The following is a 23,873-nucleotide window of genomic DNA, read 5'->3' as shown; positions in this document are numbered from 1 at the left end:
AATTCACAAATGCTTTTCGCGTGCTCGTGCGTTGCCGAGCGATGATCACGCAGCAGGACGCGGCGGCGCGCTCCCGTGCGACCCACCCGTCTCGAAGACCCGCTGACCTGTTCGTCCCCGCATCCACATGCCAGATGGCGCGCGGCCGCTAGTGCTGCAGATGCGGGAGTGAATATGTGAGTGTTTGTGGAGATCGAGAGCGCAAAAGCCTCTGGCACAAACCTCACTCACTCCATTTCAGCTGTGCTGTGAGGACGCGTCAGTCTTCAGGGAGACGCGCTGCCCATCAAACTGGCTTTTTTCTGGCCTGCTGACACATTCGCCCTGTCTAACCTTCTGTGCAGCGACGTTCACCTCAAACGACAGCTTCCCGCTCTTCCACTGCTGCTTCTTTCTCTTTTGATCCGTTGTTGTTTCCTGTTGTTTTTGTGTTCAATTACTTAGTAGCATTAAAATTACATTTTTATCAGAGCTCACTGATCTATGTAATAATATTCTCTATTATAAATCAGAGGCACTGCTGCAGATTAGGACGCGTTTGCTTTTGCTGACACCTAGCGGACGGTGGCTGTCAACGCATGCGTGATTGTGACGCAATCAACCCATGCGATTTCACATCACTGCTGAAGACTGACAGAGGAAATCAGTAACGGATAATGAAAAATAATAATAATTATAATATTATTTATAATGATTATAATTTCTTTTCAGTGTACTGAATATAAAGACGATCTAACTGTAAATATACTTAAATTTTTATAATAAACACCTAATGTATTGTAGACACTATAAAAGTAGTGTGACAAGTTATGAATATATATATTCATAACTTTTTCGCGGCTTTTATATATATATATATATATATATATATATATACATATATATATATATATATATATATATATATATATATGTGTGTGTGTGTGTGTGTGTGTGTGTGTATATACATATATATGTATATATGTATATATATATATCTATATATATATATATATATAGTAATATTGCATAGCTGTACTGACATATTTTTACTAGATCTATTAATATATTTGTTAATATATAAATGTTTAACATTAAATGTAATAATTAAATGTACTTTAATATATATATATATATATATATATATATATATAATATTTATATTATGTTTATAAAAAATTCTAAATATATACATATTTCAATTAAATACACATGCAAATAACATTATGTGTTTAATTGATATATGTATTGTTACTATATACAATATTAAAGTATATAGTATATATGTTTTATATGTATATTATATATTGAAACATATATATTATGTATATTATTTATACACCATATATAATATATATATATATATATATACACACACACTATATACTCAAAACATTATATATACTACATATAATTCAATATATATGGTATATATATAGTAACATGCATATATAGTAATACATATTTCAATTAAATACATATATAAATTATATAAATAATGTAATATTTCGCTGTACTGACAGTTTTACTATACTTAATATATTTAATCTTTTATGTATATATATATATATATATTTGTGTGTGTGTTTAACAATAAATGTAATAACTAATGTATTTTTAATTTTTTTTTAAATATATACATGTTTCGAGTAATTGTTACTATACATTAAAATATAGTGTGTATATATATATATATACACGCACACTATATATAGAAACAAATATATATTATGTGTATTATTTATACACTATATATAATATATATATACACACTCTATATAGTCTAAAACATTGTATATACTACATATAATTCAATATGTAGTATATATAGTAACATATATGGTAATACATATTTCAATTAAATACATATAAAAATTAAATAAATAATGTAATATTTCGCTGTACTGACAGTTTTACTATACTTAATATATTTAATGTTTTATATATATATATATATATATATATATTTGTGTGTGTGTTTAACATTAAATGTAACAACTAATGTATTTTTAATTTTTTTTAAATATATACATATTTCAAGTAATTGTTACTATATATAAAACTATATAGTATATGTATATTTATACTATATATATAGAAACAATTATATATTATATATATTAACATTTTTAATATATTAAACATTTAAACATATTGTATATACTATTTATAATATAATATAATTCAATATGTACTATATATATATATATGATGAATTAAATACATGTGTTAATAATGTTAATGAATATACATTTATATGTAATTTAATAATATTGTTAACATTTAAAATAGTATTCATTTGTTTATTTTTCTTTTTTTTCGCGGCCTTTTGCCCCCTTTTTTATTTAATCACTCAACATTTTACATTTTTCGCGGCTTTTGTGTTCTCTGCGACGCTCCGTCGTGACGTCATGACGCTCGGCGTGCGAACGTGATCAGCAGAATCTTGTCAAGACAGCAGGGTGAGTGTTGTGGAACACGCTGTCCTTTACCTTAAAAACACTTTAAAATAACAAACAAATCGCGATTAAACCTGTGACATGTTCGTCTACGACACCAGAAGAGCTTGTCGAGCACAGTTTGGTGTTAAAGTCGCGTTTTAATCGTCCTTTAGTCGTGTTGGAAGTGAAAGTGAGTCAGTGTTGGATCATAACAGTGAGTGTTTGTGTGGGTTTGAGATCATTAAAAACTGTTCGTGCTGTAAAGAAAAACATCATTTACCTCAGCCATGAATATTTGTACACATAAATGTGGATATGACAGATTTTAACGTGTTGTTATAGATTTATTTAGTCGGTTTAGGAAAACTGTGTCTTTAAAAGCACTAAACAAGGGCTGTTATGTATAGTTTTTTATTGATTAAAATAATATTTTAAACGAATCTAACGCATCGAATCACTGGCTCTAAGAATGTACGTCTACTGTAACAAACATTTTAATTAACAAATCCATACTTGTATTTTTTTTACGTTTATTTTTATTTGTAGTCACATTTTAATCATTTATATTGGGGTTTATGTTGTATAATATGTTGTGTATTGTTCATTGTTATATTTATTACTATATTTGTTCTATAAAGTAAATGGGTTCAGTGTTTAAAATGTGTGTCTGATTTGTTTGTTTGTTTGTTTGTTGTAGGGTTCAGAGAGGTGGAGCTGTGCACACATTATGGCGAGTGTGAGTGTTACACTGATCACGGCTCAAGTTCTTCATGTGTTTGTACAGTCTGTATGTGCTGTAACACGGTGTGTGTTTTTAATAATGCAGGTGCTGTGCAGGAGGGTCAGACAGGTGAGTCAGTCGTCTGTGGTTCACACACTGGCTCAGAGGATCGTGGCCGTCAGAGGTTTTTCAGCCGCGGGTTCGTCTGGATCAGATGAGCCATATATAGCTGTACCATCTCAAAACTCAGGTGTGTAATATACATTATAAATGTTTCTGTAACATAAACATGCTTTTAAAGAGGGAAAGTGTGTGTGTGTGTATATATATTATAATATTTGAATGTATTGTAGTATTTTCTAATAATTTAATATATTTTAGTAGAATTTAGATGTGCATTTAATGTTAATGTAAATATTTTTGTATAATGCATTCAAAATATTAACATTAGAAATAATATGAAAATTGTATTTATTATTTTTTAAGTATATTCTAATATTTTAATGTATTTTTTGTGTTTTGTAATATTTAATGTCATATTTGGATAGATTTTAAGTGTTTAATGTTAATGTAAATATTGTAGTGTATTTATAATTAACATTAGAAATATCATTTTATTTATTCATATTTTTATTTTATAATTGTTTAATATTTTAGTGTAAAACATAACATATTTTAATGTTATTATTTATATGTGCATTTTATTACTAAAAGTGTTTTAAAATGTTAAGTTGATTGATTTATTCATTTTATTAACATTGAAAAGTTAATTTAAAAATAATTTTATTTATTAATATATATTTATATTATAATATATAATATAGTTATTGAGAATTGTTTAATATTATAGTTTATAACTATTAAATGATATAAATTTGTTTTCATGTAGTTTTTTAAATATATTGTAATATGTCTAATAATTTAATATATATTTTAATATATGTAATATTTTAGTAGGTTTTAAATATGCATTTAATGTTGACGTAAATATTTTTGTATGATGTGTTCATAATATTAACATTACAAATAATATGAAACTTTATTTGTCTTTTAAGTATATTGTTAATTTTTGTAATATTTTAATAATTCAATTCAAATTTATTTGTATAGTGCTTTTCACAATACATATTGTTGCAAAGCAACTTTACAGCAAATTAAAGTTTTTTTTTAATATTTAGTATTAATTGTAATTTTTGTATATTGTAATAATTTTTAATATTTTAATAGATTATAATGTATTAAAATAAAAAATTAAAGAATGTTTAATGTTAATGCAACATTAATGTATCATTGTAGAATGTATTTATCATATTAATATTAGAAATTATGAAAATGTTTACATATTTTATTTATTAATATTTTGCTTAATGTCATACTGTAAAAAATATAAATATTTTAATGTTTCTATTTAAATATACATTTATACACTGTAAAGTGTTATTAAATGTATTTAATATTATATTATGTATTTCATTTTATTAACATTAAATACATAATTTAAAAATAATCAACGTAATTTATTAATATATATAACAAATGTTAAATGTTACAGCATATAGTATAAAATAATTTATTTTAATGTATTATAAAATGTTTGTTTAATATCAGATTTGTTTATCATAGGGTAACATTTTATTTATTATTTTCCATTTTGTTTAATATTGTAAAATAATAAATTTTAATATAATTATAATTATATAATTTAATATAAATTTAATAGAAATATAATTTTAATGTTATTATTTATATATTCATGTTAAAACATGTTACTTTTATATAACAATTTATTTATTATTGTTCAATTAAAACAATTATTGAAAAATATCAACATTTTAATTATACATATAAAAATTGTACAAATGTTACATTTTATAGCATTTATTAAAATGATAACATAATATAAAATTATATATTTGAAAGTGTTTTATATATATATATTTTTTTTTGTGAAGATTATAATTTCTTAATATTCGTTTATTATATTATATTATGCATTACCTTCATCCATTCATATATTACTTATCGTATGTATATGGCTACAGTTTAAAATCTACAAAAAGTATTTAACTAACATTTAATTATAATTAATCTTAGTTTATGTAATGGTCTGTCTGACAGGTCCTAGAACAGTGTGGCCAGATGAGGCCATGGGTCCGTTTGGGCCACAAGATCAGCGGTTCCAGTTGCCAGGCAACGTGGGTTTCGACTGTCACCTGAAGGGTACCGGGTTACAGATGAAAGGGCCGGTTCACCGGACGGTCCCGGACGTTTTAACCGCCCCATCCAGCACAGAGAGACACGAGTTCATCCTCGCTCAGTTTGTTAATGAATACCAGGTAAAAATCTGTTCAGAAATCACTTGTTTGTTCAGTTGTGTTGTTGAATCTTCCAGTGTGTGAGGTGTTTTGTGTGTTCAGGGTAAAGAAACATCGCTGACGGCACAGAGAGTCAGTAAAGCTGAACACTACTTCAGTCAGTCAGATGTGGAGTGTTCAATGCATTCCTGCCCAGAGCTGCTTAAGAAAGGTACTTTACCTCACATAATATGTCAAACATCTTCAAAGATTCAGTTTTTTAATTAAATCATCTTTTTTTTTTTTTTTTTTTTTTTTTTTGACAGAGTTAGAGCTGTTTTTCCCAGTGCTGCCTGCGAGTCCCATCACTGTCGTCACCGTAACACAGAAAAACCAGAAAACGGGCGCAGAAGATCAGAGCAAAAATCAACAGGAACTATTAGATCATGTAAGTCTGACTGGACAATTCACTGACACATTATTAATTATTAAATATTATGGTAACACTTTATAAATAAGGTTAACATATTACATTAGTTAACATGAACTATACTTGAATAATACTTCTACAGCATTTATTAATATTAATGTTAATTTGAGCATTTACTAATGCATTATTAAAATCACAAGTTGTGTTTGTTAACATTAGTTAATGCACTGTGAACTAACATTAACAATGAACAAAAGTATTTTTATTAACTAACATTAACAGAAATTATAAATGTATTGTTCATTGCTCGTTCATGTTAGTTAATTAACTAATGTTAAATGACACCTTATTATAGTGTTATGTATAATAATTATATAGTCGTCATTCTTTTATAAATTGTATACTATTACAAATGATCATAAATTATATTGTTAATGCAGTTTTTGTCATAAAATCATAAATTGCATTGATTTTAGTTTTATTTATTTTAATTAAATTACATATTGTTTATATATACATTACAAATGATCATAAATATAAATTATATATTTTATATTACATATCAATTATATTTATTATATTGCTTTTATACTTTAAATATTTTAAATGCAGTTCTCAATTGAACAAAATTGCATTACGAGGATCATCAGTAATATAAAAAATACAAAACAATGTAAAATTGAATGTATATACGTTATTGTTAGTAATTAATTATTATTGAACCGTATATTTAGATTAATTGCATTGTGATCCATTTTTATTTTGAATTAAATTATATCTTTATAAAATGTTTATTATATATACATTACAAATGATATTAATTGCATACTGATACATTTTGTATTTGCATATACATTATATTGTTAAATAAATTATATATTTATACTAACTGCATCATGATACATTTATATATAGAGAAAATGTAAATAATTTGTATTTATAAATTATTGCTTATTACTAGTTATTATATTTATAAATTGTATATACTTTATTATTATTAAATAAATATTTATACTAATTGCATCTGGTGAATAATTATAGTTATTATTGAATAATTTAATTATAACTATTTATATTATATTTATAAATTATTTATTACTTAATAATAAATAAATAATTGATATTTAGGAATTGTATATATTTTATAACAAATTATAATGTAAATATGTTTTAAGCATAAATTATATATATTTTTATAATTATATTCATTTTATATATTGAATAATTAACATTATCATATTTATAAATTATATGTATATGCATGTTGCATCTGATACACTTTTTTATTTTTGTTTTATATTATTACTAAATAAATGGTATATATTTAATCTGATTAATTCTTATATTTATAAATTACTTAATTACAAATTATTAATTCTTATATTTATAAATTGTATATACTTTATTATAAATTGTTAGTATATTATATTGCATTGTAATAATTTTGTATGTCTACATTTGATCGCAAATACAGTAAAATTATCAAAGATTATTATATGATTATATTTAATCATTTATTTATTTAAGATTATATTATATTACTGTGATGGTAAAGCTGAATATTCATTATCATTACTCCAGTGTCACATGATCTGTCAGAAATCAACTAATATGCTGATTTGCTGCTTAAAAACATTAATATTGAAATCAGTTGTGATGCTTAATATTTCTTGTTGAAACATTTCATATTTTAGAACAGTGTTTGTATGAAACAGAAGTCTTTTGTAACATTATAAAATGTGTTTCCTGTCATTTTCAATCAATTTAATGCATCCTTTATTGAAAACATTTTTTTTTATGTATATATATTTACATGCTAATGTCTCATTACAGTTTGTCAGTGGTGCTAAAGAAATCTGCTTCACGCTGTGGAGAGGAGGATACTGGGCCGATTTCATCAATCCACTATCAGGAAAAGCTGTAAGTACCTTGAGGCTCAGAGCTTTTTAAAAAACCATTAAATGTAGTGAATAAAAACATTTACAAGTGGTTTCTCTTGCAGTTTTTTGGCGATCAGACGCCGGAGTCTATTCTCCAGCAGGACGCTGAGCGTCACGCTGGCTTTCACATCGAGGACCTGGCCTCATGTACGCTCATACGGCACGTCTTCAAGGGGACGTCCACGTTTGTCTTAACGCTCATCACTAATGCACCTTCCAACAGTCTGATCATGGAGAAACTTCAAGGACACTCAGGCACCTCAGAGGACAAAAACTGATGGACATTTGCATACCAAAAAAAGTACTGTTTCTTGATTTTTGAATACAAACTTGCTGGTTGTAATGTTACAAAACGAGCTGCTGTGATGATTTAGAGACACACACGGCAAAAATGCATATTTATTTATAAAATATAAACAATAAAATACACACATTCAAGTTCAGGGGTGAAACAAACCACATGGTGCTTTACAAAACATCAGCAGCCTTTGAGAGAACGTACTGTCGGTAAAACGTCATCTAGAGTCGGGACGTCTGAAAGAGAGGAAATGCGACTCAACTAGTGCCACAACAATATTTTAGGAGAACAAATCAACTGTGCTTTATGATTTTAGTGCACTAGAATACTAATGGATCAACTTGTAATGTCAGTTTGACTGATTTCTGTCTTGTTAAATGTGAATAAAGTTTATTCTCACCCAGAGTTTGCAGAAGTTCCAGAATGAACGAGTGGAAAACCGGAAAGAATTCCTCATGTTCCTTCAGCTTTACGATGATACTGTGAAATCAACAGCAGTTTCCAAATGAATGAAGGCTTTTGTGTAAATTTCTTCTTGCAACTTGACATTAAACTTGACAAAGCCATTCTTCGATGAACTGAACCAATAAATCAATACATCAGTATCAATACAGTTTTATAACTTCTCCATGATTTAACAATGAACAACATTATATATACAAATCAGCATTAACTTGGCTATAAGTAAATGCTATAAAAAAATGATTCAATTAGATAAAATGTAATGTAAAACAATGTTATTGATAGCTGACATTAAATGCAAAAATTCATGCTGTGATATTTTTAATTTACTAAGATGATTAAATGCTGTAAAAGGTCTATGATAACTATTATTTTGATAGATGGACTTAATTTTTTTTTTATAAATAAACCATACATCTATATATTATATGTGACCCTGGACCACAAAACCAGTTTTAGGTAGCCAAAAATACATTATATGGGTCAAAATGACAGAGTTTTCTTTTAAGCCAAAAAACATTAGGATATTAAATAAAGATCATGTTCCATGAAGATATTTCGTAAATTTTCTACTGTAAATACATTAAAACTTAATTTTTGATTTTTAATATGCATTATTAAGAACTTCATTTGGACAACTTTAAAGGTGATTTTCTCAATATTTACATTTTTTTTTGCACCCTTAGATTCAATATATTCAAATAGTTGTATCTCGGCCAAATATTGATGTATAAATCTCAGTTTTGAAAAATGGACCCTTATGACTGGTTTTGTGGTCCAGGGTCACATATATGTATGGTTTATTAAAAAAAAAAAAAAAAAAAAAACTAATACCATCTTAATTTTATAAATAAATGACATAACAATGAACAAACGAACACTACCAGTAATGTTTTTGAACAGTTAATTTTTTGATTTTTTTTTTGAAGGTCTCTTCTGCTCAACAAGTCTGTATTTATTTGATCCAAAATACAGCAAAAAACTGAAATATGTTTGCTATTTAAAATAACTGCTTTCTATATTGAATACATTTTAAAATGTAATTTATTCCTGTGATTTCAAAGCTGATTTTCAGCATCATTACTCCAGTCTTCAGTGTCACGTGATCCTTCAGAAATCATTATAACATGCTGATTTGATGCTTTGAAAAACATTATTTGAAAACAGCTAAGTTGAATTTTTTCAGGTTTCGTGATAAGTCATTTCAAGTAAGTTCAGAAGAACAGAATCTATCTGAAATAAAAATGATAAATGTCTTTATCACTTTTGATCAATTTAAAGCATCCTTACTAAATAAAAATATACATTTCTATAATTTCTTTTCCAAAAACAAACAAAAAAAAAAATTATACTGACTCCCAAGATTTTGAATGATATAGTGTATAATGTTACAAAAGCTCTTTACTTCAGATAAATAAGTTGGATTCTTTCTATTCATCAAAAATCCTGACAAAAAATGCACTCAACTGTTCTAAATATTGATAACAATAACAATAACAATAACAATAATAATAATAATATTAATAATAATATAGTTTCTTGAATATCAAATCAGCATATTAGAATGATTTCTGCAGGATCATGTGACACCCAAGACTGGAGTAACGATGCTGAAAATTCAGCTTTGAAATCACAAAAATAAAAATTTTATATATTCAAATAGAAAACAGTTATTTTAAATAAAAATATTTCACAATATTAATGAGCTTTGGATCAAATAAATGCAGGTTTGGTGAGAAGAGGCTTCTTTAAAAAACATTAAAATCATTTGACTGGTAGTGTACATAAACTCAAGCAATAAATTAAGTGTGAATTTACATCAGGAGTTGGTCACACTTTACAATAAGGTTCAACTCATTAACATTTTTATATACATTAAAATTTCACAAATGTATTATGAAAGGAAATTACATAATGAACAAAAGTGCATTTATAAATGAAGTTAGATTAGCAAATGCTATTAAAACTTACTGTTCATTATCAGTTCATGATTTCTAATGTATTAACTAATGTTAAATTCAACATTATTATTTTAACTGACGAATTAAATGTGAAAATTAATGCTTTCATTTTTTTATATAACATAAAATTCTTACATAAAAATAGCATTGAACTGAACAAGTCAAATTACATTAAAGCGTACAATTCATAAGAATTAATGTACTAGATATCAAAATAATGAGCGAAATGTCTACATGTCAGTTTGCCGTTGAAAAGTTTGTGAACAGTACAATTTTTAATGCGTTTTAAAGAAGTTTCTTCTGCTCATCAAAGCTGCATTTATTTGATCAAAAATACAGGAAAAAAAAGGTAATATTGTGAAATATTATTATGATGTAAAATACTTTTTTTTTTTTTTTAAATTTAATATACATTAAAATGTAATTTATTCCTGTGATTGCAAAGCTGAATTTTCAGCATCATTACACCAGTTTTTAGTGTCACATGATCCTTCAGAAATCATTCTAATAAGCTGATTTATCAATGTTGGAAACAGTTGTGCTGTTTTATTCTTTTATTCACAACTTTTATTCAGCAAGGATGTGTTATATTGATAAAAAGTGATAGTAAAGACTTATATAAGGATCATGTGACACTGAAGACTGGTGTAATGATGCTGAAAATTCAGCTTTGCATCACAGAAATAAATTTTATTGTATAATAAAATAATTAATTAAAATAGAAAAAAACGTTATTTTAGACTGTAATAATATTTCACAATATTTCTGTATTTTGGATCAAATAAATGCAGCCTTGATGAGCAGAAAAGACTTAATTACAAGTCACTACAAGTCAAACGGCAGTGTACACTTTTAACATTTCATGCTGTATAACTTCATTATGAAATAATATGATTTAACAATGAAACGATGCAAGTAAAAGTCTAAATTAACATCAGCTTAGATGAGTAAATGCTGGTAAACTAATGTTCATTGTTAGCTCATGATACTTATGGGATCAACTAATGTTAATTAATTAAACATGATTATTATTTTCTGATAGATGACTATATGAAAAAAATGTACTTAAGGGAATGTATCATAAACTTAATTCAACATGTACACTACCAGTCAAAAGTCTGTGAACAGTAAGATTTTTAAAGTTTTTTTTATAAAAATGTCTCTTCTGTTCACCAAGCCTGCAAATGCATCCAAAGTACAGCAAAAACTGTACAATTATGAAATATTTATACTATTTATAATAACTGTTTTCTATTTGAATCTATTTTAAAATGTAACTTATTCCTGTGATCAAAGCTTAATTTAAGCATATTTACTCCAGTCTTCAGTGTCACATGACCCTTCAGAAATCTTTGCAACATGCTGATTTGCTGTTCAAGAAACATTTTAGTATAATTACCAATTTTTAAAACAGTTGAATACATTTAAAAAAAACAAAAACAAAAAAAAACAAAGCTTAACATTTACACTATACCATTCAAAACCTTGGGGTCAGTTTAATTTTTTGATCAATTTAAAGCATCCTTACTAAAAACTAAAAAAAAAAATACTTTTATTTAGCAAGGATGCTTTACATTAATCAAAAGTGATGATAAAGACATTTATAATGTTACAAAATATTTATATTTCAGATAAATGCTGTTCTTCTGAACTTCCTATTCATCAAAGAAACCTGAAAAAAAAAATCTACTCAGCTGTTTTCAACATAATAATGATAATAAATGTTTTTGAGCAGCAAATCAGAAATTTGAATGATTTCTGAAGGATCATGTGACTGGAGAAAAGATGCTAAAAATTCAGCTTCGAAATCACAGGAATAAATTATATTTTGAAATATATTCAAATAGAAAACAGTTATTTTAAATAGTAAAAATATTTCAAAATGTTACAGTTTTTGCTGTATTTTGGATTAAATAAACGCAAGCTTGATGAGCAGAAGAGACTTCTTTAAAAATTAAAATTTTAAAACATTAAAAATCCTATTGTTCAAAAGCTTTTGACTGGTAGTGTAAAAAACAAACAAAAAAAATACTCCTATTAGGCATAAAATATTAAAAAACCTATAAAAGAAAAAAACTTTTTTTTTTTTTTTTTTAATAAAAATAATACAAATTTATGTTTACCTACATTTGGTCATTTGACTATTAACTAAACTGTGGGTGTTATTAAATTATTGAAGAAAAAAAAAAAAAAAAAAAATCTGAGGGGGATTATAATAAATATGTAGGTCAGAGTAAACGAAAAACAGTTGACAAAAAGTTTGGGAAAAGTTAGTGAAATGAACCTTAATATAAAATGTTCTAGAGCAGTTTTATAGACATCTGAGCTTAAAGACGTACCTGTCAATGTCGCTGCTTTCCAAAAGGCTGTGGAGCTCCTGACCCGCGGCGTTTCCTGACTGCGACACGATTGCGGCTACCTTGTTGACGACCTCACTAGGGGGCGCTTTGTCATCTAGATAACAACATCAGTTCAGAGAAGGTTGCATGTGTTATACAGATATGCTGAGACATCTCAATCTCAATACCCATGTCCAGAACATCTCTGAGGTTCCTCATGGCGTTGTTCATCTCGCCCAGCCTGGTGTAGACCTCGTTCATGCGAGGATAGATTCCCGTCAGCGATGGAGCGTCAAAGAGTTTCTGGAAGTGGGCGACCATGGACTCCAGGGTGTGTCTAGTGGGGCTCCGCAGAACCTGAGGAACATTGTGAGCATCTTCAGCTGATGGATTGTGAAGGACATTAAGGGGAATGTTGTTTTCAGAAGAAGTACCTTGTCTTCTGATGCCGTCTCGTCGAGTAGCGTGTCGACAATCAGCAACAAGTCTTCCACCCGCACGGGATCTGAAGGAGCGGTGATGCTGCGCTCCGGCTGCCACGGCGATAACCTCTTCTCCAATCGGAATGAGGGCACGATGGAGATCCTAGTGAAGCACACAAATCACATTGAAATTCAATGATTTCCTTTAGGAATTAAGGTGTGGTCAGCTGAAATTTCACTAAACATGAGCTTTGCTTCATCTATTGCTACAACTATTGTCATTATACAATTTTTCGAATTTCGGCAAAATTTTGTGGGCAAAACAATAGTAATCTATTTGATCTGGAATGTTTGAACCCACTGCAAATTCCTGTTGACGCAGATTACGATTGAAATGACTGAATTTCGCCCATGAAAATTCATTGAAATCTGAATTTAACTAAGGATGTGGTCATCTGTTGATGCCAATAGGCTTGTGGTTAGTGCGTCGACATACAGCACAACTGTGCTCGCGGTGACCCGAGTTCGAATCCCATCACGAGGTCCTTTGCAGCTCCCGCTCCCGCTCTCCTCTCTCCGCCCAGTACTTTCCTGTCATCTCTCTACTGCCCTGTCCATTAAAGGCACAAAAAAGCCCAAAAATATAACTTAAAAGAAAAAAAAATGATGTGGTCATCTGCTGTTGTTCTGTGAATTGTGGGCAAAATTCAGGCATTTTAGTAGGAACCCAATTGGGAACTTCAACTGAGGGTGAAACATTTCCCCATGCAGATTTTGCAACAAATTCAATTGTTCCCGATCCAAATATTCCTACTGAAACTACTAAATTTCGCTGACAAAAATTTGGCAAACAATGGTACAAGTGAGTGCAACTTTAGTTAAATTCGCTGCCCAAAGATTAAACAGATTTTACTCACTATTTCAACTAGGGCTGGGCCAAAATTATCTAAATAATTAAAATAAAATCAAGATAAAATTTTTCATATCAGTCGATATCAATAATTATCACGATAACTCACATATCTTTATTTTTTTTCAAGCTTAAAGGCAGATTTTTGCTCTTAAAGGAGAAGTCCACTTCCAGAACAACAATTCACAAATAATTTACTCATACTTACTCATACTTACTTTCTGTCTTCAGTCGTAAAAAATTACGGTTTTTGAGGAAAACATTTCAGGATTTTTCTCCATATAATGGACTTCATTGGTGCCCCGATTTTAAACTTCCAAAATGTAGTTTAAATGCAGCTTCAAAGGATCTAAACGATACCAGCTGAGGAAGAAGGGTCTTATCTAGTGAAACGATCTGTCATTTTCTTCGGAAAATCAAAATTTGTATACTTTTTAAGCACAAAAGCTCGTGTAGCACAGGCTCTGGGATGTGCGTCCACGATGCTATGAATTAGTGATGGGTCGTTCTTGAACGATTCTTTCATTTTGAACGAATCTTTAATGTGACTCGGGAAGAACGAGTCGTCTCGGGGAGTGATTCGTTCAGTCGCGCATGCGCAACATTCCATTAGGTTCTGTACTGGAATTAGTTCACCTGTTTCGAGTCTTTGGGTTTTTTGAGTAAGCGTTTACAAACTTACTTGCACTTCCTAAGTCTTTGTATGTTTGCTTTGTAAACACTGGGTCTGTAGTTCTGCCTACGATCTTTCGACATCATTCAACAGTACGTAGTGTTGTGGACGCGCATCCCAGACCCTGTGCTACACAAGCTTATGTGCTTAAAAAGTATAAAAAATTTTTATTTTTCAAAAAAAAAAAATTTATGGATCATTTTGCTAGATTCCTCCTCAGCTGGGATCATTTAGAGTCCTTTGAAGCTGCATTTAAACTACATTTTGAAAGTTCAAAATCAGGGCATCAATGAAGTCCTTTATATGGAGAAAAATCCTTAAATGTTTTCCTCAAGAAACAGAATTTCTTCACAACTGAAGACAGAAAGACATGAACATCTTGGATGACAAGGGGGTGAGTAAATTATTTGTGAATTGTTGTTCTGGAAGTGGACTTCTCATTCAATTTACTATTTTCAGCAGCAATAATCAGCAAAATATGAATTTTCGTTCGGCTCAGTGGCATTGTTTACGCTCAGTGCCGCCAATATGGCTGATTGATGACGCGTTGTGAAAACTCTCTATATGGAGCAGAGTCACTTTCAAACTAAACAGATTTCTGTTAGTCAGTGTGCAAACCAGTTGTGAAATTTGTGTGGGGAATTTCTTTCACCCTCACATAAAAAAAAAAATTGCATAGATTCCTATTAAAATTACAAAAATTTGCCCACAAAAAATAACCGACCAACGCTAAATGCACAACTTTCCAAACTTACCAGCCTCTGTTTGGTCAATAGCCATATTTCCATCACATATTTCCACATGTTTGCATTTTGAAGTATCACATCAGAAACGATTGTTAAAAACAGCACTTCAAAAAAAAAAAAAAAAAAAAACATAATTCGCAAAAAAATTTGCACTCACATGAGGTGGTTTTTGACTTGTGGGAAAAAGAGTTAATGCAAATAATAGGAGATGGAAACACATTTGCCAAATACATTTCTCCAGGCGCATCAAAAAAAGTCATGTGTTGCACAATGCGACGGCAAAACCTGACTAACCAGTGGAACGATCTTGTTGAACAGCATCTGAAATGCTGTTATGGTCGTTCTTAACCCTTTAACTGTCACTCCCATTTTTTAACACAGACATAAATATGCACTATCCAGACTTACATTTTTATAATTCATGATAGAAAACATTTTGTAATATGATTTTAATGTACATTTTCTGTGGTAATGCAATGTCTGACTTTAAAATGCCTTTCAAAGGATGAATTTTGAGATTTTAAGTTTGGAACTGATACATAATTTCTTATGATTTCTAAAATGTGGCAACGAAGAAAGTCTTTTGTGAAAAAGGTCAGAAATCACGTTATAATGTGGATTTTTTTTAAGTTGCACTCTTGACATATATTAATCTATTACTTTTCCTACATAATTTGTAACACGAAAATATGGTAAAATAGTCTTAGACCTTTCCAACGATGTATAGTTGGTCATTTATTTGTAATATGGTGAAGTAAACTTAGGCGTCCCACAGAGGGGTGGTGACAGTTAAAGGGTTAAAGTCTGCTGTCAAAGTATTTCTGTAAAATTGTCTTACACAACTGCGTTCCCAAACATCAGGCATCCACCTCCAAAAACAATGACCGCATTTTTTGCATTTCGTCTGCTCGCAATGAGGTGCAAGCAATTTATTATATATGAAAATGATTATATTCAGTGGCTTCTTCCACTTTTATTAGTAATATTTAGTGCGAGTTCATCGGGAAGTGACGATTTTGTTCTCTTCAACTCGCTGAGTGGAAACGGTGCTTATTCACAAATGTTTTATGCAATATTCCTATTTTGCGCTAAATGAAAGTTAAATTCACAACTCTGGATGGAAACCCAGCTAATGTGGTGAATCTGCGTTATCAACTTACACCAGTTGCAAAACCGTAAGCAAAGCTCCGCTTGTGTAGATTCATATTGAAATGATGAAAATTTGCCAAACAGTGGTAAATGTGACCGTTTTTTTCCTCAAAGATTTGACTCACTGCTAGCGAGGTTAGTTGTCGGCTCCAAACCTCTAGGGTGGGAACAATCAGCTCAAACTCCGCCTCCCTGCTGAGCTCTAGTTTGGTTTGCGCACGCTGCCTCAGCAAACCCAACGGAGCCCTGGGATTGGTCAGCATTGCAGTGATGTCATGTAGGATCTGCCGGGAAAATCAGATTGTGATGATGTCAGAAAGGCATCCGATACATTCCAAATGGAACTGTCATTACATCATAAGCTCATTACATCAAGTTTAAGTTGCGGAATTTATTGTGTCACATTTTTTTGGTCAGTCCAATCAAATAACGAGTCTTTATTTGTAGCTCATTTGTCACGTTCCATATAGAGGAAAATTTGCAGTATTATGTTTCTTAGTTCATACTGTATTTGTATATAAATATACCAAAAAGTAGCATGCTACTCCAAACTGTGAGAAATATCACCTTCTCCAGCTTGAAGGCAGATTCAGCTTGTTTACGTTGAACTTTTAGTTCAGAAGTCAGATGATTGATATCTTGCACTTTGAGTTCCTTACAAACATCCTAAAAGACAACCAGAAACATCAGACCATGCATGTTTTAGTTTTAGTAAAGTATTATTTCTCTGATTTAAAGCATCTTCACGTACCATAATAAGTCTCTTGCAGGTAGAAGCGTCCAGGTGCTGGATGTTATCCGTGTTTAGCATCTCTGCCGAATCCTGAGATGATCTGTTTAACAAGTAATTCATTAACCTGATTCATAAGAAAAACTGTGTTGGCTCATTGCAGATCTTACCTGATATTGCTCTGCTGAATGATTCGATCCAGGCGTTTCAACTGCTGTTTGCAGGTCTTCAGTTCTTTTATGGTGGGTCTACAATATGTAACATTAAAAATGTAACCAACTGAAATTATAAACCAATAGAAATGGCTCCAAAAAAGGTATCAACCTGGACTCCAGATCTTCTTTTAACCGCTGGATTTCGGTCCTGAGTTCTTCTCGCTGAGCTTTGGTGTCTTTCAGCTGCTCCTGGTATGACTGGAGACAAACATAGTCATGTTTACATGTCAAGACTGAGAACTGAAATCAAACATTTGTCACTGAAGATACCTTTAAAAGAGCCTTGTAGTTGGAAGACGTGTCGGTGGCGTCTTTCTCCACTGTGGATTTGTTCTTCTGGGAGTTTGAGGAGTCATTCTCTCCTGAGCTGCTTTTATATAATCTGTAGGACAAGATGATGCTGATGTTTGAGGAATTTCTATGAATAGTTACAATTTAAATCATTCATACACTTACTTTAGTTCATTTCGTAGCTGTTGCATTTGGGACTCGTACATGTCAATGATGTCCAAAATCCTTCAGAGGAACAAAAACAGAGAATACAAGCACAGTAAGAAATGCTCTCTTTAGTTGTCCACAATTACTGGATGAAAATTTAAATAATAATAATAATAATAATGATACATAAAAAAAATAAATATATATAAAAATAATTCAAAATGACTTGAACATACAGAAAAAAACCTACAGTCAATAAAAAAGGTTATTAAAACATAAAATTAAATAAATGATTTTTTTATAAATATAACAAATAATAAATATAAATACACAAAGTAATCATATAATAGTGAGATATTTATATTTTTCTAATTCTAATTTTAAAAAATTCTAATTCATAAAAATACTGAATAAATACAAAAAAAAAAAAAAATAGTAAAAAAACAACTAAGAGATTTATAAATAATTTGTATAAATATTAGACCATCTAAAACTTATTTACATTTTGAGCAGTGGATTTAAAACATTTCTAAATAATTAAATGATTTTTGAAATTTTTGGGGAAAAAAAAACAAATATAATAGATAACAATTAATAAATGTAAACACAGAAAATACTACATATAATAATAGTGAGATTTTACATTTTTCCAATTCTAATTCATTCTAAAAAAAAAAAAGAAAAAAAAAATTATATATACAAAAAACTAATTAAATCCGTAATAACACAATTAACAGATTTATCATTATTTTTTAGTGAGATTTAGAATTTTTTTTAATTAATTAAAAAAATTCTAATTAATATAAATATTTAAGTAATAAATATAAAAATTGTAAACAGCAAAAAAAAAACTTACAAAAAAATAAAAGCTTACATTACCTTAAATCATATATAAATGTTTTTTTTTTTTTTTTTGTTTACAATTTTTGGGGTAAAATCCAAATATAATAAATATAAATACAACAAATAAGTATAATGTAATAAACTATTATAGAATACTATTATATTAATAAATATTACAGTAGATAATATTATTGTAATACATATATTATACATGAGATTTTTAAGTTTTGAAGTATTAATAAAAATATTAAACAGTGACTGGTGAAATCATTTAAAATAATAATAATAATAATAATAATAATAATAACTATAATAATAATACAATCACCCAAAGCATCTATTTAAAGATTTTAAAGAAATAGAAAAATTACATAATAAAAATAATTAAATAAATAAATAATAAATATAATAAATTAAAACAATAACATTCAATAGAAAATTTTCTACAATTTTCTTGTACTCATTTCCATGACTTAAACATGCATTTATACAAATAAAACAGCATGTGTAGAAACCGCCGATTATAATTCACGATCCCTTGATCCTCCCCGTCACTCACTGCTGGTCTGTGGTGGAGTTAAGTCGGGCTGATCTGCGGTGGATCTGCTGGAAGGCCTGGTTCTGTCGGGCCACGCGTCTCTCCTCCTCCCTCACGGCGTACTGGAGCTTCTTCTGCAGCTGAGACGCCTGCTCCTTCTCCTGAGACAGCTTCTGCTCCAGAGACTGACAGCGCTTCTGCAAATACACAGCCAATATCACTGATAAGGATATCTAGAAAGCAAATCATTCAATGCATTTAATGCCTGAAATACCTCAGCATCTCTCTTGTCCTGCTGCAGCTGCTGAAACTGGCTGTGCTGTTGGGCCGCTTTACCGATGTACGAGTCCTCCAGGTCTTGAACTTTGAGCTTCACCCCATCCAGGATGCCTTCCAGCTCAGCAGCCCTCTGAGACTGACGGGCGGCTCGCGTCTGATGCTGCTGCACTTCCTCTCTGAAAAGGATGAAGGCATCTTTACGTGCTTTTTACACTAGCTGTGTTGTGGAATGAGCAGGGAACACATCTGTCCTGTCAGCTGATCTCATCTTCCACTCATCCTGCATTGGATTACACTAGAGCAGATGGGCAGCACCGCTGCCGCACACGAGGGGTTTACATTATTGAGCATGTGCTGACAGAAGAGACATGTCCAGGAGGCGTCCCTGGAGAAACCACAAGTGCTAAACAATTCAAATATTAAAGAGTCATTTGAATATCTATGCTGAAATACCAATAAAGAAAAACGTGACACATTTCATACCAAAATAAGACAAAAAAAAAAAAAAAAAAATATTATTTTGCATAAAGAAAACAAAGAGTAGTTTTAAGGATTTTTTTAGGATGTTTTTTTATTGTGACATTATTTTTTCATGACAAATAAACACAATTTTCTCTGAAATTCTCATTACTGCAATCATTACTTGTTGGTTCATCATTTTTTAAAATAAACATACATGCAAATTATATGCAAAAAATATTCAATTATGTAATATATTTTATGGTGCATATTTTTTTTTAATTATTCTTCTACTTATTTAATTCTCCTAATTTTTTATGCCTACTGTCAATAACCAAAATGATGATTGATAATATTTTTTATTATACTTTCTTTTTTATCATCATACTCTTCTTTTGTGATTTAAAAAAAAAATAATAATAATAATAATATTATATATATATATATATATATATATATATATAAAAAATGATACTTAGTCTTTTGCTGCATTCTCTCAAATGAATTGTCATAAAAACTATATCACAATTCAAAAAAATCTTAAAATGGGCTTCATTTTCTTTTTGCAAAATATTTTATCTTAAAATGTTATTAAAATAAGGTATTTTATTTTATTTTTAAAAATATATTATATTATAGATAACTAGATTTTGCCAGTTTAGTAAAGTGAATTAGAGAAAATGTGTTTCATTTTCATAAAAATAATCACAATGGGAAAAAAAAAAAATTAATCCTTACATTTTTAACATTAAAATCGACAAAAATTCAATTTAGTACAACCATCATGTACAAATCTTTAACAATTTTATAATGCGAGTTTCTTTTTACAAAACTGCTTTTAATTATTAACTCTTTTTATTAGTTATTTTATGCATACAGTAAATAACCAAAATGATGTTAAATCTAATTTTTTATTATACTCCTTGGTCTTTTTTATAATGCAATTAAAGAGCAAAAAAAACATAAAATCTCATTTTCTTTATGAAGCACAGAATTTGTAATTTTAACTTTACTGTGAGAAATGAATATAATAAAGACAGCATTAGAGATGTATTAAAGCACATCAGTTGTGAATTTACGAAAGCTAGACTCACTTTAGCTGGCTGTTGGACTGAATGAGCTCTTGAATGAGACCTTGTCTCCTCTCAGAATCAGACAGCATAGTCTTCAACATCAGCCGTACGTCAGACGCAGACTTGCGCTCCAACAAAACCAGCTCTACATACAACAAACAAACAACATCAGTATAAATGCACAGACACAGAAATATCGATCAATACTGTAAACCAAAAATTTTTTTTTTTTTTAACCAAAATGATGATGGATAGAGATACTTAAAAATAATAATTAAAGACAAAAATAAAACTTCCCAAAAAATAAATACATTTTAATATAATAAATTAATTAACTGCAACAATAAAAAAATAAAATAACATTAAAATATTAATAATAAATACAGAGAGTGATTTGCACATTATTTTAAAAAATGTAAACATTCTAAATAATTCTAAATAATAAAAAAAATAAGGGCTCCAAAAAAACATTGTTACAATGACTATTTTTAAAAGATTTGAAAGAAGAAATATCAGTGATGCATTACCTGCAAGGTTTTTGTTTTCTGTTGGATCTGCAAAGTTGACAGGTTTGAACCCATGATGTTGCAGTAACCTGTTAACAGCGTCCCACTCCCTCTGCTCCTGCTGAAAAAGCATAAAATAAGTTATAATCACATGCATTACCAACTGGAATCTCGTGTATAAACAAATGCATGCCGAAACATAAGAAATAACTGCAAAAATACCAGACTCTCTTTAATTTTGCTACCTGAAACTGACTGTAGGTCCACAAAAACACATATGTTTTGTCTCTGGACTGCAATGCAGCAGTCAACGCTTTTCTATCCATCTTTATCTATTCCAATTACACAAACTATGAGCTACAACACTATTTTAAGCAGCATCTCAGGTCTTCCACCTGATCGGCTCTGCAAACCCCCTCTATCCATCCACAGCAGGTGGAGAGAACCGACACAGATCGGATTACTATCCCTCCTATCTGAAAGAACAATTACAAACAGCTTCACATGATGGAAAGAGCGACAGCTCACCTGCTCCATCCTGATCTGAGAGCCTGTAAGAAAACAGATACATGTATATATTATATCGTTTCTGGAAATGCACTTGCATAGGCATTCACTGATTTAAGTGACAAGCAATTGACAGGTTTTTGTGTAAAATATGGTATTTAAATACTTATCCTAGGTACTTTAGAGAATACCATGGTATTAGCATGCTATATGTGAACTAAAACTTATGATAGTACCGTGTTCAAATGAATACAAACGTCAACAATGCTACTTTACTATGGTATTCTGGGAAGTAAAATAAGATAGTACTATTCTAAAAAAAGAAAAAAATGTCGAAACATGGTATTGGTACAATTGTAAAATGTCTAAAAACATGGTATTATCATAGTACACACAAAATATAAACAGTAAGGAAACACTGCAAAACAAATCCGGCTTGGATGTACCGTAATTTACGTAAAATGTTTCAAGCAAAAGTCATTTACACCATACCTTAAAGCACTGAAGATTAATGTTTATGAATTACTATCCTATCAAACCGTCAATTTATCATTTTATAAACCGACAAACCCAAGTCTGTTTATTGTTTCAAATAACAGCGGAAACTGACACGGACGAAACGCTTCCCGGATTTGGACCAATAGGAGGACAGAATGAGCAAGCCACGCCCATCACGTAGTTTGCGCCTCTGTACTGACGTTTCCCTCCTAAAAACACTTGTTTTTTTGTAGTGGTGCTATTTAGTGGCCACTAGATGGCTGCAGAGCCTGAGCTTTTGAATATGGACAACGTAGTAATTTAAAATAAAGTATTTTGTATTATGTTAATACATTGTAAAATATGCAGCAATAATGTTTATATTTATTAATACTTTAAAATAATATTTAATAAAAGAAGCAGTTGCCATTTACTGTAGAATACAAAAAATAATATGCAATTTATAACGATAATGTAAAATCAAAATGAATTAATATCAGGTTGCAAACAACCTCAACAGATCAGTTTCATAATCTTTTAAACCAACATTTGCGTCCGTTTATACAGGCTGCATTTATTGGGGCTCTAATCTCACTTCACAGGCACTGCGTTTCTAAAATCACAGATTCTGTGGCATTTCCTGTTTCTGTTTTTGCTTGTGCAGCCTTGATTTGGAAAGGGCAAACTCGCCTTTAGATGAAGGTCAGCATGCAAATCAAACCACTATCTGAAAAAGAAAAGGAAACAGGGAGAGCGATCGCTTTGAGCATCTGTTTGAAGTATTCGTTTCTGTAAACAAAAATTTTACCTCATTTTATAATATCCAGAAACCTACCCTAAAGTGTGCAACTGTATGATTAAACAAACATAAAAATAAAAACTTCCAATCAATAATTAGTTTATCATCACTAATCATCACTATACTGAGGAAAATGACTCGACAAATATTTGTACATATGTAAAATAACAATGAATTTTGTTTCATTTTCATTTATGAAATATGAAAAACGTTTTTTAAAAATCTGCATATGAAATAAAGCAAA

General features: G+C 29.6%; 2 protein-coding genes across 4 annotated transcripts; one reads left to right on the top strand and one right to left on the bottom strand.

Moving 5' to 3' along the window:
* The first annotated feature begins 2,351 nt into the window (after positions 1–2,351).
* On the top strand, positions 2,352–8,508 carry mmadhca (metabolism of cobalamin associated Da). 3 transcript variants are annotated; one of them, XM_051095013.1, is made up of 8 exons: positions 2,352–2,441; positions 3,118–3,156; positions 3,247–3,391; positions 5,260–5,477; positions 5,559–5,667; positions 5,762–5,883; positions 7,699–7,785; positions 7,868–8,508. In XM_051095013.1, exons 2-8 carry the CDS (start codon positions 3,148–3,150, stop codon positions 8,081–8,083), a joined length of 906 nt encoding a protein of 301 aa, XP_050950970.1. In that variant the 5' UTR covers positions 2,352–2,441; positions 3,118–3,147; the 3' UTR covers positions 8,084–8,508. The 3 variants fall into 3 exon arrangements, with proteins under 3 accessions (XP_050950970.1, XP_050950971.1, XP_050950968.1); XM_051095014.1 differs by lacking the exon at positions 2,352–2,441 and adding an exon at positions 2,448–2,610; XM_051095011.1 differs by lacking the exon at positions 2,352–2,441 and adding an exon at positions 2,448–2,634.
* Positions 8,192–22,979, bottom strand: cep70 (centrosomal protein 70). Its single transcript, XM_051095010.1, is given in 19 exon segments — positions 8,192–8,339; positions 8,504–8,583; positions 12,866–12,980; positions 13,054–13,222; positions 13,300–13,428; positions 13,430–13,450; positions 16,891–17,049; positions 17,333–17,431; positions 17,517–17,598; positions 17,666–17,743; positions 17,820–17,908; positions 17,981–18,092; positions 18,167–18,226; positions 19,551–19,726; positions 19,804–19,984; positions 21,362–21,485; positions 21,868–21,967; positions 22,375–22,397; positions 22,846–22,979. Coding segments are annotated over 18 exon segments (1,839 nt in total). The 5' UTR covers positions 22,384–22,397; positions 22,846–22,979; the 3' UTR covers positions 8,192–8,283.
* Between the last annotated feature and the right edge of the window lie 894 nt (positions 22,980–23,873).

The sequence above is a fragment of the Labeo rohita genome, chromosome 22 (genome assembly GCF_022985175.1).
Source record: "Labeo rohita strain BAU-BD-2019 chromosome 22, IGBB_LRoh.1.0, whole genome shotgun sequence".
Taxonomy (NCBI): Eukaryota; Metazoa; Chordata; class Actinopteri; order Cypriniformes; family Cyprinidae; genus Labeo; species Labeo rohita.
Note: the sequence above shows the minus strand (reverse complement) of the source record. Positions and strands in the feature narration are given on the sequence as shown.

What these genes read in the sequence shown, in the direction of transcription:
- mmadhca (XM_051095013.1), top strand. An exon ending in TGTACCATCTCAAAACTCAG is followed by an intron (nt 3,392 to 5,259) that starts GTGTGTAATATA and finishes TCTGTCTGACAG; the next exon opens with GTCCTAGAACAGTGTGGCCA. An exon ending in ATCCACTATCAGGAAAAGCT is followed by an intron (nt 7,786 to 7,867) that starts GTAAGTACCTTG and finishes TTTCTCTTGCAG; the next exon opens with TTTTTTGGCGATCAGACGCC.